The 15,850-nt window shown below is 41.5% G+C and overlaps 1 protein-coding gene across 1 annotated transcript in view; it reads left to right on the forward strand.

Annotated features, from left to right (window-relative positions):
- LOC118363666 (cadherin-23-like) overlaps positions 1-15,850 on the forward strand; it is a 544,503-nt gene that overhangs the window by 493,823 nt on the left and 34,830 nt on the right. The window contains exons 49-56 of the mRNA XM_052486131.1: positions 7,892-8,061; positions 8,893-9,030; positions 11,820-11,939; positions 13,217-13,394; positions 13,714-13,925; positions 14,249-14,443; positions 14,655-14,768; positions 15,350-15,479. Of these exons, the coding sequence (XP_052342091.1) occupies positions 7,892-8,061; positions 8,893-9,030; positions 11,820-11,939; positions 13,217-13,394; positions 13,714-13,925; positions 14,249-14,443; positions 14,655-14,768; positions 15,350-15,479 (1,257 nt within the window). The remainder of the gene's footprint in view (positions 1-7,891; positions 8,062-8,892; positions 9,031-11,819; positions 11,940-13,216; positions 13,395-13,713; positions 13,926-14,248; positions 14,444-14,654; positions 14,769-15,349; positions 15,480-15,850) is intronic.

Genomic DNA, 15,850 nt, shown 5'->3' on the forward strand with positions numbered 1-15,850 from the left:
GGAGATGAGTGGCAGCGGGAAACGGTTTTTAACCGAGACTACGGAAGTTGATACCACGAATGCAATCAATCAATAATATAATAATTATTTTAGCAAAAATGTTTGTTTTTAATTTACAATCTGTAGAAGCTATGAGAATAGAAAGGTTCAATACTTTTGTGAAGCATCACTGCACAGTTGAAAAATATATGGCAAATAGAAATCCAAAACGGATGATGTTGAGAGATAGTTTGGGAGGAGCTGAAGGGTTAGACAAATAACAAGATAACCAATGTAAAACATACGGGGTCTGTAAAATTCATATAGGTTCAGAAACAGTTACAAAAAGAAATCAAACTGGATGGACATCAGAAATAGAGGAAGGACTAAAAACAAACAAAATATAATTATCATAAAATATATTGTCTGTAAAATGTGTATAATATGTATAAACTGAAGGTAGAAGCCTAAGTGTTATTGTTTATCAGTTTACTCCCAATTGGGGAAGAGTGGTAGGGTTTGCGGGGAATAATAAAGCGATATTCTAAAAAAAGTATGTCTATATACAGTGCCTTGCGAAAGTATTCAGCCCCTTTGAACTTTGCGACCTTTTGCCACATTTCAGGCTTCAAACATAAAGATATAAAACTGTATTTTTTTGTGAAGAATCAACAACAAGTGGGACACAATCATGAAGTGGAACGACATTTATTAGATATTTCAAATTTTTTTAACAATTCAAAAACTGAAAAATTGGGCGTGCAAAATTATTCAACCCCCTTAAGTTAATACTTTGTAGCGCCACCTTTTGCTGCGATTACAGCTGTAAGTCACTTGGGGTATGTCTCTATCAGTTTTGCACATCGAGAGACTGACATTTTTTCCCATTCCTCCTTGCAAAACAGCTCGAGCTCAGTGAGGTTGGATGGAGAGCATTTGTGAACAGCAGTTTTCAGTTCTTTCCACAGATTCTCGATTGGATTCAGGTCTGGACTTTGACTTGGCCATTCTAACACCTGGATTATTTTTTATTTTTGAACCATTCCATTGTAGATTTTGCTTTATGTTTTGGATCATTGTCTTGTTGGAAGACAAACTCCGTCTCAGTCTCAGGTCTTTTGCAGACTCCATCAGGTTTTCTTCCAGAATGGTCCTGTATTTGGCTCCATCCATCTTCCCATCAGTTTTAACCATCTTCCCTGTCCCTGCTGAAGAAAAGCAGGCCCAAACCATGATGCTGCCACCACCATGTTTGACAGTGGGGATGGTGTGTTCAGGGTGATGAGCTGTGTTGCTTTTACGCCAAACATAACGTTTTGCATTGTTGCCAAAAAGTTCAATTTTGGTTTCATCTGACCAGAGCACCTTCTTCCACATGTTTGGTGTGTCTCCCAGGTGGCTTGTGGCAAACTTTAAACAACACTTTTTATGGATATCTTTAAGAAATGGCTTTCTTCTTGCCACTCTTCCATAAAGGCCAGATTTGTGCAATATACGACTGATTGTTGTCCTATGGACAGAGTCTCCCACCTCAGCTGTAGATCTCTGCAGTTCATCCAGAGTGATCATGGGCCTCTTGGCTGCATCTCTGATCAGTCTTCTCCTTGTATGAGCTGAAAGTTTAGAGGGACGGCCAGGTCTTGGTAGATTTGCAGTGGTCTGATACTCCCATTGCAATATTATCGCTTGCACAGTGCTCCTTGGGATGTTTAAAGCTTGGGAAATCTTTTTGTATCCAAATCCGGCTTTAAACTTCTTCACAACAGTATCTCGGACCTGCCTGGTGTGTTCCTTGTTCTTCATGATGCTGTCTGCGCTTTTAACGGACCTCTGAGACTATCACAGTGCAGGTGCATTTATACAGAGACTTGATTACACACAGGTGAATTGTATTTATCATCATTAGTCATTTAGGTCAACATTGGATCATTCAGAGATCCTCACTGAACTTCTGGAGAGAGTTTGCTGCACTGAAAGTTAAGGGGCTGAATAATTTTGAATGCCCACTTTTTCAGTTTTTGATTTGTTAAAAAAGTTTGAAATATCCAATAAATGTCGTTCCACTTCATGATTGTGTCCCACTTGTTGTTGATTCTTCACAAAAAAATACAGTTTTATATCTTTATGTTTGAAGCCTGAAATGTGGCAAAAGGTCGCAAAGTTCTAGGGGGCCGAATACTTTCGCAAGGCACTGTAGGTATGTGTGTGTATGTATGTCTATATAGGTGTAAGGGTTTTACTGTGGTGAAGTAGAGGCGGACCAAAATGCAGCGTGGTTGTTATTCATTGTACTTTCATAAAGAAACTGTACACGAATAAACTAACAAAACAACAAACGTGTGAAAACTTAAAACAGTCCTATCTGGTGCAAAACACAGAGACAGGAACATACAAAGCAAACTATGGTCAGGGTGTGACAATAGGTATGTATACAGTGGGGCAAAAAGTATTTAGTCAGCCACCAGTTGTGCAAGTTCTCCCACTTAAAAAGATGAGAGAGGCCTGTAATTTTCATCATAGGTACACTTCAACTATGACAGACAAAATGAGAAAATACTGGGCTGGACCACAGGCGGTAGGTCAAGTCAGGCAAGGATCAGAACTGGAAGACTAAGAAAAACCAAAACTAGAGCACAGAAAACAGGGGAACACGCTGGTAGGACTTGACGGGATAAGATGAACTGGCAACTGAAAACGCAGGTATAAATACACAGGACATAATAGGGACAAATGGGAGACATCTGGTGGGGGGTGGAGACAAGCAGAAAGACAGGTGAAACAGAAACACCCTGACACTAGGCCCGGTTTCTGACACACTGACACACTAGGCCCGGTTTCCCAAAATTTCCATAGGGGTCTATTGTTTCCAGTACTTCTCTTATATTATCTCCAATGTATCATCCCATGTGAAAACACTTGTCTGATAAGGATGAATAACATCCGACAATACTTTTGTAAGTCTATGCGCTATGCATTTTACTATAATTTTTACATCACATTTTTGCATCTGAGGTGTAAGGGGCCTCCAGTCCTTTAGGCGGACTGGAGCTTTATATTTTCCACCTGGGTCCTGTTTTAATAATAGTGAAATCAGACCTTCTTACTGAGTATCTGATAGTGTAACATTTGTATAGTAGTGGTATAAATATGCTAATAACGGAACTCTGGGTACATGGACAAATATTTGATATACCTAAACTAGTATGCCATCCAGCCCTGGAATTTTCCCGAACTTAAAGTATTTAATTGCATCAAGAAGTTCCTCTGTAATTTGGCCTTCACATGAGTATTTCTGTACAGCTGTCAATTATACACTATTAAGAACAATATCTTTACAATTAACTTCAGTTAGTGGAGATGGAGAAGACTAAAATGAAAACATGTGCTTAAAGTCCTTTTCTTTCTCTTTCAAATTATAATTTGGTGAATCGTGGAGGACTCTGTCATTTCTAACACGTTTTTGGGAGTTATTTATGGTAGCAAATCTATGTTAATGATAAGAAAATAATTTGCTGCATTTTCACCCATATTCCATCCAGTTTCTTTATTTTTATAATAACTTACACAAAATCTTTCTTGAATAAGTTCCATCAGTTATTTTTGTTTTTCCTCTAACTTAATCTGTGCCTCTATGGTATAGTTTTTATTGGTATCTACCTGTCTCTAAATGCACATTTGAAAGTGTCCCATACAATAAGGGGATTTGCTCTAGCTACACTACCGTTCAAAAGTTTGGGGTGATTTAGAAAGGTCCATGTTTTTGAAAGAAAAGCACATTTTTTGTCCATTAAAATAACATCAAATTGATCAAAAATACAGTGTAGACATTGTTAATGTTGCAAATGACTATTGTAGCTGGAAATGACTGATTTTATATGGAATATCTACATAGGCGTACAGATGCCCATTATCAGCAACCATCACTCCTTTGTTCCAATGGCACGATGTGTTAGCTAATCCAAGTTTATCATTTTAAAAGGCTAATTGATCATTTTAAAACCCTTTTGCAATTATGTTAGCACAGCTGAAAACTGTTGTCCAGATTAGAGAAGCAGCGCTGTGTACTACTCCCTTCAGAGAACAGCGCATACTGTCTCTAACCAGAATTGAAAGAGGGGTGGGGAGGCCTTGGTGCACAACTGAGCAAGAGGGCATGTACATTATAGTGTCTAGTTTGAGAAGCAGACACCTCACAAGTCCTCAACTGGCAGCTTCAATAAAATAGTATCCTCAAAACACCAGTCTCGACATCAACATCTTGTTGATGTCTGAAGACGGACAGTTTTATTGCTTCTTTAATCAGCACAACAATTTTCAGCTGTGCTAACATAGTTGCAAAAGGGTTTTCTAATAATAGCTAACTGCAAAAATGGAGCAGTTAGCTATGCACTTCAACAGTTGCGCAGTTAATGCCCAACAAACTGTCGCTTTTCAGCTTTTATAGAGAAGCACATCCTCTTTGCATTTACGGCAGTCAACAGATAGTGTGTAAAAATCAATTAGTTGTCTGTGCAGATTTTTTTGTGTGTGCTTCTTTCTGCAAGTTTCCATACATGTGACTTTCTGTAGATAGCAAACCCATGGGATGTCACATGAATGACCTTAGCTATACGCCCAGTCTTATGACTAAGTCCCACAAAGACAAGTTTGTATCAGGTTAGAGAAAGCATTAGCATATCACAAGAGACAATTCTTTAAAAAGTAAAACACTGGGTAGCATGACTAATTCTGTAATATTCCACGATATCTGGCTTCACCATCATCAACTCATCTAACTCTAGTGAGTTGCCAGAAGCACCAGTCTCCGACATGTTGTGAAGGAACTCTCCGAAGCTGGCTTCATCACCATCAAAATCAATGTCTTTGTTTTGTCTACCTAATTGTTGTCTACTTCAATGTTTTCTTGTTATCTGCAGGCCTATGCAACTCAGCTTTTAGCTGTGAATGTATAGCCTACAAGATGAAATTAACTAATTAAAAAATAAACCCTTCATATACTATAGTATTAGTAGTACTATAGTATTCATATACCCCGGCATGTACTGTTAATATGGCTGCCATATCATTTTGTAGAGTCATATAAAGAAAATATAGCGCAGAATCCTCCATCTCTAATTAATGGCTTTGAATGTAGCCAATACACTACAGAAAAAGAAACACTTATCTATGGTCTGTGTATTTACAGTAGCTACTGTGTATCATGTAAAATCAATTTCATATTGAACCCACTAACAGTGGCAGAGTTGAAATTCACAGAAATGCACCCAGATGTGTTGTGATATTCAATTTGCCACACGCTTTGTAAACAACAATCAGTGAATTGCTTAATTACGGACACTTACCAGCAATGCAGAGAAAGAAAATAGAAAATTAATAGAAAAGTAAAACACTTCATAATAAAAGTAATAATAGATACACAATGTGTAATGATAAGGGGTATCAGTATGAGGTGATGTGCAAGATTACGAGGTAATTGAGGTAGATATGTACATATAACTAGGAATAAAGAGACAGATAGTAAACAGTACCAGCAGCATACTTTATGTGATGAGTCAAAAATGTTGGTACAAAAATGGTCAATGCAGGTAGTCCGGGTAGCTATTTGGTTAACAATTTAACTAACTATTTAGCAGTCTTATGGCTGTTCAGGGTCCTGTTGGTTCCAGACATGGTGTATTGGTACCGCTTGTTGTGCGGTAACAGAGACAATTGTCTACGACAGGGTTCTCCAACCCTATTCCTGGAGAACTACCCTACTGTGGGATTCTGTTCTAACCGCAGTTGAAACTAACCTGATTATTCTTATCAACCACCTAATTATTAGAATTATGAACGCTAGATTAGGATTGGAGTGAAAACCTACAAAACGGTAGCTCTCCAGGAACAGGGTTGGAGACCCCTGGTCTATGACTTGGGTGGCTGGAGTCTTTGACAATTTTTAGGGCCTTCCTCTGTACCTCTATACCTCTGGCCTGGTATAGAGGTACTAGATGGCAGGGAGCTCAGCCCAAGTGATATACTGGGCCATATGCACTACCCTCTGAAGCGCCTTGCAGTCGGATGCCAAGCAGTTGCCATACCAAGTGGTGATGCAGCCAGTCAAGATGCTCTCAATGGTGTATATGTAGAAATTTGAGGATCTGAGGGCCCATGACAAATCTTTTCAGGCTCCTGAGGGGGAATAGGCATTGTTGTGCCATCTTTCCGACTCTGTTGGTGTGTTTGGACTATGATAGGTCGTAAGTGATGAGGAAACCGAGGAATTTGAAGGTCTCAACCTGTTCCACTTCAGCCCCGTTGATGTGAATTGGGGCGTGACAATTGAGGGAGAGGTTGTTGTCCTGGCACCACACTGCCATGTCTCTGACCACCTGCATTTAGGCTGTCTCATCATTGACAGTGATCAGGCCTACCACTGTCGTGACATTGGCAATCTTAATGACGGTATTGGAGTAGTACGCGGCGATGCATTCACGGGTAAACAGGGAATACAGGAGGGGGGCATGCACCCCTGAGGTGCCCCTGTCTGGAGGGTCAGCATGAAGGATATGTTGTTGACGATCCAGTTGCAGAGGGAGGTGTTCATCCCAGGGTTAGTAATGAGCTTGGACGGCACTATGGTGCTGAATGCTGAGCTGTAATCAATTAATATAATTTTAATTGATGTGTTCCTTTTGTCCAAGTGGGAAAGGGAAGTGTGGAGTGCAATATAATTTGCGTGATCTGTGGGTCTTTTGGGGTGGTATGCGAATTGGAGTGGGTCCAGGGTGTCTGGGATGATGGTGTTGATGTGAGCCATGACCAGCCTTTCAAAGCATTTCATGGCTACAGATGTGAGTGCTATGGGGTGATAGTAATTTAGACAGGTTACCTTGGCGTTCTTGGGCACATGGATTAGGGTAGTCTGCTTGAAACATGTACAGTAGATATTACAGACTGGGTCAGGGATAGGGTTAGGGTTAGCTGGTCTGGTAGACTCATTTCACTGGGCAGCTCACGGCTGAGTTGCCCTCTGTAATCCGTGATAGTTTGTAAACCCTGTCATGTCCCGACGAGTGTCACATCCGTTGTGGTAGGATTCGATCTTAGTCCTGTATTGATGCTTTGCCTGTTTGATGGTTCATCAGAGGGCATAAGCGTTCGGGTTAGTGTCCCGCTCCTTGAAAGTGGCAGCTTGAGCCTTTAGCTCAATGTGGATGTTGCCTGTAGTTGAACAGGTGACATGCTGGTAGAAATTAGGTAAAATGGATTTCAGTTTTCCTGAATTAAAATCATCAGCCACTAGGAGTGCCACCTCTTAAGAGGTTATCAAAGAGACACACACCACCCCCTTACCCGACGCTGCTGTTCTGTCCTGCCGATGCATAGAAAAACTAGTTAGTTGTATATTATCCATGTCCTTGTTCAGCCAAGTTTCTGAGAAACATAGGATATTGCAGTTCTTCAGGTCCCGCTAATAGTAATGTCTCGAACATAGCTTGTCCAGTTTCTCCAGTGACTGTAAATTTGCTAGTAGAACGGGGGATAGAGGCGGTTTATTTACTCAGAGCTTTGATTCCTCATAGAATTATGAAAATGAATAGCTTGGTATTGAAGCTATATATATTTTTTTTAATCAACCAAACATTCTAAATGCAAACATTCTGCAAACTTTGCATCGGTCATTCAGAATTGCCATGACAATGAAACAGAATGAAATGATTGGATGTAGCATACTGTGCATCATGTAAAATCTGTTTTACATTGAACCCAGAGTTGAAACAAACAAACAAACAAACACACCCGCACCCACACACACACACACACATAATAGAGCCCAAGCCTGTAATGAGCCTTTGTAAGCAAACATCATTCATTCTATTAGTATATTTATGATGAGAAGTGTGCTGGTAATCATTGTGTTGTCGTGCAGGTAAGATCGTAGCCAACCGGACAGTGGACTTTGAGCAGGTGCAGTGGCTGAACTTCACAGTGAGAGCCCAGGACCACGGCAGTCCACCCAAAGTGGCTGAGCTTCCTGTCTACCTGCGTATAGTAGATGTCAATGATAACAACCCTATCTTTACACAACCCTCTTACCAGGTACCAAAAATACTGATTCATAACATACACTGCAAAATGCTTCACCATTAGTAGTACTCACTTGATATCATTTCTATTGTGATGGTCTGCCCCATCCCCTTTTTTGTCCTCTTTTGTTTTCTGTAAAATACATTGTAACATGTATTTGTGAAATGAATGTTGATTTAATTTGATTAGTCAAGACATCAAAGTGACATTTGTATTTGTATTTATTATGGATCCCATTAGATGCTGCTAAGGCAGCAGCTAATCTTCCTGGGGTCCAGCAAAATTAAGACAATTTTTTAAAAAACATTACAATACATTTACAACAGATTTTACAACATATTAAGTGTGTGCCCGCAGGCTCCTACTCTACTACCACATGTCTGTTTTGCTTCCCAGTCCCGCTTTTCCATAAGGTGTATTTTTATCTGTTTTTTTTTTCATCAAATTTTACTGCTTGCATGAGTTACTTGATGTGGAATAGAGTTCCATGTAGTCATGGCTCTATGTAGTACTGTGCGCCTCCCATAGTCGGTTCTGGACTTGGGGACTGTGAAGAGACCTCTGTTGGCATGTCTTGTGGAGTTTGCGTGGGTGTCCGAGCTGTGTGCCAGTAATTCAAACAGACAGCTTGGTGCATTCAACATGTCAATACTTATCACAAATACAAGTAGTGATGAAGTCAATCTCTCTTCCACTTTGAGGCAGGAGAGATTGACAAGCATAATATGAATTTAACTCTCTGTGTACATCCAAGGGCCAGCCTTGCTGCCCTGTTCTGAGCCAATTACATCAAGGTGTTCAGTTTGTGTATGTGTCTGTGTGTATGCTGATGTCCCTTTGCAGAAGCCAGTGTTTGAGGATGTTGACTTGGGCACGGTCATAGTGAGAGTCAGAGCCACAGATGCAGACTCTGGCCTCTTCTCTGTCATCGAGTACAGCCTAGTAGATGGAGAGGGCAAGTTTGGCATCACTCCCTCCACTGTGAGTTCTAAAACACACACACACTTTGTAGTGCATGAAGTGGACTTCACTTTTTTTTCTTCACGTATCAATGCACTTCACAAATTGTTGCTGACACTCATTTTTGAGTGATAGTACTGTTTATATTTAGGAGCCTGAACTTTTAAGCCAATATTCTATAAGAAGTACCAGTACTCAAACAGTAGAGTGCTGTTACTCAGTACCGGTGTGCACCTGTCCAATCCAAGCACTGCACTTACGTACAAACACACATACATACACACACACAAACACAGACACACATACACACACACAAACACACATACATACACACACACAAACACAGACACACATACACACACACAAACACACATACATACACACACACAAACACAGACACACATACACACACACAAAACACTCTCCTCTCTTTCATTTTCACTCTCTCTTGTACTCTGAACTAACTCATCTAAGTTGACGTATTACACAACTAATGAATTAGGAGTTCAGAAGGCTAAAAATAACCGTTTGTCTGTACACACTGAAGATAAATAATAATAACGGAGTGCCTATACATACCAATGGAGGTTTGTGACTTGAACATTTAGGAGGATGGGAGATCCACGATATAGGCATGGAATGCACAGAGATGACAAAGCGTGTTTCAAAAATCGTCAAAACGGATTACTTTAAACTAAAGCATTTAATAAAGACTCCCAAGTGGCGCAGCGGTCTAAGGCATAGCATTTCAGTGCTAGTGGCATCACTATAGACCCTGGTTCGATTCCAGGCTGTATCACAACAGGCCGTGATTTGGCGTCCCATAGGGTGGCGCTCAGCATTGTCCGGGTTAGGGTGTGGCCGGGGTAGGCCGTCATTGTAAATAATAATTTGTTCTTAACTGACTTGCCTAGTTAAATAAAAAAATACATGTATAGTACAATATTATGGGGAATGAGAGGGCTACTTACAGAGTGTTGGGAATGGATCAGTGATTGAATGAGGGTATGACGCATGATTTGAGGTGTTCAGAGGCTTGACTTCAGTGCAGGACAGGGGTTGAGATGTTCATATTAAATATAATTTATTTTGGGATATCACTTGAAAGTATTCATTAAAACGCTGGTCCGAGCTGGTGGAGCCTTGATGGTAAAAACAATAACACATATAATTAGGCTTCAGTGCAGGACAGGCTCATCGTGGATGAATGGTGTTGGAGAAGAGCTCAACTCTTCCACTGAGGGCAAGACAGGATTTGACTGAGAAGACAAAAAACAATAACACAATAACACTACAATGTTAGAAAAGGGAGCTAATAATGAATTAGTCCAAGCAAGGAGTAAAAACATTGATGTGTAATAATATGATTGTGTTTGTGTGTGTGATTGACTCTGCAGTACAATATCAACAAAATCAATATCAACAATATAAAAAATAAAACAATTAGAAACTCATCTCTCTCTCTTTCTCTCTCTTCAGACTAGTAATGAGATAAAATGGGTAGGGGTACTCACAGTGCTTGGAGAGGAAACATTCAACGTGCCAGTGGATGAGTGGGCACATGAGACGTGACTATAGTTCATGTCAGGAGAGAGTTAACAATGGTAGCGGAGTGGAGTGGTGATCACCATTCCATTACAGGTGCTTAATTGTACATTTACATTTACATTTAAGTCATTTAGCAGACGCTCTTATCCAGAGCGACTTGTAGGTTTGGGCAATGAGTTTCTCCATGAAGTTAAATTAAATCTCATAATTCACAAAGTCAAACAGACTGTGCATCTCGCCCACTTGACACATCAAAGTAGCCCAAGAAACGTTCCTGAATAAAATCATCCACATACCTGACGATAACTGACAACTGCAAGCAGACTGGTGGCACCATACAGTATGTGGCATAACTATGGCACCCGGCGATGCAAAACGATCTCTCCCATTGTCAGACACTTTTTACCAGTCCGGAATCACGCTCAGCTGCCTAGAACGTTCGGCTGCCCAGAGGTGGCATGTGTCAAAACAACAACGGTATGTCTGACAGTCTGACAATGCATGATGGTCGTTAGAATGGTATTGGTTTGAGGATATTGTACGTGTGTGTGACACCTGTTTGAACGAGTGTATTAGACCCACCCCCACACACACACACACCTGCATACACACACAACCGACCTGTCTATACCTATGTACTGCATGTAACCACACAGACTTGGATGATATATCTTATCTGAGTCCGTGTGGTTCCTCCTTCTCAACCAAATCTGTGGCACAACCTCTTCCAGGTCCTAATAGGCCTACTTATAATCATATGGTTATTATGTGCTAAAAGAGAAAGGATGTCCTTGTTATTAGGCCAATTATAAGGTATAGATTCACAGGGTCACCTATCTGCAGGCATTTCAATGGTGGTGAGCACAGCAACAGGGAGCCAGGGAAACATGAAGTTTACCAAATGCCCTGCTTTAATCTTGAAATATAACTGTGACTTCATTTTAAAAAATTGACTTTATTCTCAATATAAAATGTCACGTTTATTCTCTAAATATTGCCACTTTATTCTCTAAATATTGCCACTTTATTCTAAAAATGTAATTCAGACTTTATTCTCAAAATATTCCCACTATTCTCAGTGTTGACAATTTAAAGTACTATCATGCAAAAATAAACTTTTCCAAATACCACCACCATCACTGTTTATTTAAATGTTTAACTTCACTTGCCCCTAATACTCTTCCGTAGTTTACTACACCTCCTGGCCCGTTCACTGTACTTTATATTAATAATGATATTTCTCCTCCTCCTTCTCTTCTCAGGGTGACATCTACATTCTGTCTCCACTGGACAGAGAGACTAAAGACCACTTCACCCTGACAGCCATCGCTAGGGACAACCCTGGCGGCAGCCCCAACAACCGACGAGAGAACTCTGTTCAGGTGGGATTCATACTGTAGTAGAACATAAGTAAACTTATCTGAATGCACTGACAATAAGTCACTCTGGATAAGAGTGTCTGTTAAATGACTAAAATGTGAATGTAATTGTACACTACCATTCAAAAGTTTAGGGTCACTTAGAAATGTCCTTGTTTTTGAAAGAAAAGCACATTTTTTTGTCCATTAAAATAAGATCAAATTGATCAGAAATGCAGTGTAGACATTGTTAATGTTGTAAATGACTATTGTAGCTGGAAGTCTTTTATGAAATATCTACATAGACGTACAGGCCGATTATCAGCAACCATCACTCCTGTGTTCCAATGGCACGTTGTGTTAGCTAATCCAAGATTATAATTTTAAAAGGCTAATTTATCATTAGAAACCCCCTTTCCAATTATGTTAGCACAGCTGAAAATTGTTGTGCTGATTAAAGAAGCAATACAACTGGCCTTCTTTACGCTAGTTGAGTATCTGGAGCATCAGCATTTGTGGGTTCAATTACAGGCTCAAAATGGCCAGAAACAAAGAACTTTCTTCTGAAACTCGTCAGTCTATTCTTGTTCTGAGAAATATTCCATGCGAGAAATTGCCAAGAAACTGAAGGTCTCATACAACGCTGTGTACTACTCCCTTCACAGAATAGTGCAAACTGTCTCTAACCAGAATAGAAAGAGGAGTGGGAGGCCCCGGTGCACAACTGAGCAAGAGGACAAGTACATTAGAGTGTCTAGTTTGAGAAACAGACACCTCACAAGTCCTCAACTGGCAGCTTCATTAAATAGTACCCGCAAAACACCAGTCTCAATGTCAACAGTGAAGAGGTGACTCTGGGATGCTGGCCTTCTAGGCAGAGTTCCTCTGTCCAGTGTCTGTGTTCTTTTTCCCATCTTCATCTTTTCTTTTTATTGGCCAGTCTGAGATATGGCTTTTTCTTTGCAACTCTGCCTAGAAGGCCAGCATCCCGGAGTCACCTCTTCACTGTTGACGTTGAGACTGGTGTTTTGCGGGTACTATTTAATGAAGCTGCCAGTTGAGGACTTGTGAGGCATCTGTTTCTCAAACTAGACACTCTAATATACTTTAACAAGGACATTTCTAAGTGACCCCAAACTTTTGAATGGTAGTGTACATTCAAAATATATCACAGCATTGGTAGTATGTTTATTATGATCCCTGTGGGGCCTGACACCACAACATTGGTATTGCTTGCGCCAGCCACACTCTTACTAACTGATCTACACAGGACCACATAATATTTGTTTTGTCTCTCTCAGGTCTTGGTGACCGTTCTGGATGTGAATGACTTCCGTCCGCGTTTCTCAGAGCGGGCCTTTGAGACCAGTGTATTTGAGAACGAGCCCAGTGGGACGTCTGTGATCACGCTGACTGCCACTGACTTGGACGAGGGGCAGAACGGCCTGCTCTCTTACAGCATGCAGGGCCCGGGGGCAGGTTGGAGCCCTACACTCACACACACACACACACACACACACACACACACACACACACACACACACACACACACACACACACACACACTGAGAGGCTTTTGTTCCAGCCCAGCAATTAACACCTCTAATTCAACATATTATGATCTTCATGACCAATTGATTAGTTGAATCAAGTGTGTTAGTGCTGGGCTAGAACAAAATCCTGTATGCCCACTGTTTAACATTTACATGTTTTGTCTCAATTTCTCCCTGCCTTTGATTAACTGTTGGTTACATTCTCTCACTATTTTCTCTCTCTCCCTCCTCTATGGTGTTGTCAGATGCCTTCTCTCTGGATGCTGACACAGGTCTGGTGCGTTCTCTCCGTCTGCTGCAGTCCTTTGAGCACTTTAACTTGACGGTGGTGGCTACAGACCAGGGAAGACCACCCCTCTGGGGCACCGCCACCTTACACATCATCATCATAGACGTCAACGACAACAGGCCCATGTTTGTCAGGCCCGCCAACGGCACCATCATGCACATCATGGAGGTGTGTGTGTGTGTGTGTGTGTGTGTGTGTGTGTGTGTGTGTGTGTGTGTGTGTGTGTGTGTGTGTGTGTGTGTGTGTGTGTGTGTGTGTGTGTGTGTGTGTGTGTGTGTGTGTGTGTGTGTTGGTGGCACTACAGTATGATGTTTGTTAGTGGTCCCTAGCAGGATAGTAATAATTGAAGAACATATTAATTATTTTTGGGCATGTACTGTACGAATGTGTTGATCCACTACACATACACATTGCTATTGTAAAATTCTCTGCAGTTGCATACAAACAGAATATCTAAAATCTCAATGATGTGTCTGTCCTCCCCCTTGTAGGAGCAGCCCCCAGGCCTGCTGGTGTATGAGGTGTTTGCGACAGATGGGGATGAAGGGGTGAATGGAGAGGTGCGCTATGCCTTCCTCCAGACAGGAGCTGGGAACAGAGACTGGGATAACTTCCACATTGATGCTATTACAGGAGTCATCACCACCGCCATCAAACTGGACCGAGAGAAGCAAGCCCTGCACAGTGTGAGTGGAGTGACTGGGCCCAATTCTAACTTGAGATATGCACTTGTAGCTAGCGACAACTTGAATCATACATGTACCTTCATGTCAATGGGAGATATGCATTCAAGTTTAATGTAGGCCTGCCGGATTTCATGTCAGGATTCAGCCCAGACAGGAATGTGTGTATGTGTATTGTTTATGTCTGACTTAAGGACTGTGTTCTGTCCCTCAGCTGATTGTTGTGGCCTATGACCTGGGTCAGCCCGTGCCTTATGAGACCACCCAGCCCTTACAGGTTGCGCTGTTGGACATTGATGACAACGAGCCTGTCTTCTTTAAGCCCCCGGTGAGTGGAGGAGAGTTAAGGAGCTGGGCGGTGTCTCATGCATGGAAGATTCCCGCCAGTCTGCCCTAATTCAGACTCATCTTATTGCAATGAAACATAGTCCTGGACTCCTCAGCTATAAGTATAACTTTGGGTTTATACCTTACCATTTGATACCTTACCATAATACCATAAGTATTATTATGTTTCTTTTGTGTGATCAAACCACCTTTTTAAATCTCTAAGACATCCAGATACAAAGCGTGCCTGGTCTGGAAGACATGATCACAATCGGATCACAATGCATCTTTTAATCTTCTACACCTGTCTGAAAATGTGGGCATAATATGAAAGTGGAAATGATCAGGACAGAAGATGCATGTTAGAACCAAGTATAAACAAGGCTAATGTCTCTGTTTCATATGTGTGACGATTTTGTCTTACATCTGGGCCATGTATCTGTGTGTGTGCTCATCTATCTGTCTGTGTGTCTGTGTGTGTGTCTGTGTGTGTGTCTGTGTGTGTGTCTGTGTGTCTGTCTGTCTGTCTGTCTGTCTGTCTGTCTGTCTGTCTGTCTGTCTGTCTGTCTGTCTGTCTCTCAGCGAGGCAGCCTGCCGTACCAGACTCTGTCTGTGGCAGAGCACTCTACTCCAGGGACAGTAGTGGGTAACGTGACAGGAGCTGTGGACGCAGATGAAGGCTCAAACGCTGTAGTCTACTTCTTCATAGCAGGTCTGTCGAGAGGACAACACAACACTACGCTACACACACAGACACAAATAAACACACTGATTCATCCATACTGGACAATCCAGAAATATCAGTCCATTAGATTCCAAGAACACAGGATGAGATGTTACTATCCTTTGTGCAAGCACTTCCAAGAGTTAATGAACAGTGAGCGTGGTGAAATTTGGGGAGCGCATCGTCAGTAGTGTACCTTTGGTTCCTAGGGTGTTTCGGCCTTTCACACTATACACCCTCCTCAAAGGCGGCCAGCGACAGGGTGATCAATCCTACGCTTGCGTCCCATTCCCAATTAGTCATAGGAGTTGCCTTGTTGTTGATAGCCAACATCCCATGGGACTATGCATGGCAGGGGC

This window comes from Oncorhynchus keta, chromosome 3 (assembly GCF_023373465.1).
Source record: "Oncorhynchus keta strain PuntledgeMale-10-30-2019 chromosome 3, Oket_V2, whole genome shotgun sequence".
Taxonomy (NCBI): Eukaryota; Metazoa; Chordata; class Actinopteri; order Salmoniformes; family Salmonidae; genus Oncorhynchus; species Oncorhynchus keta.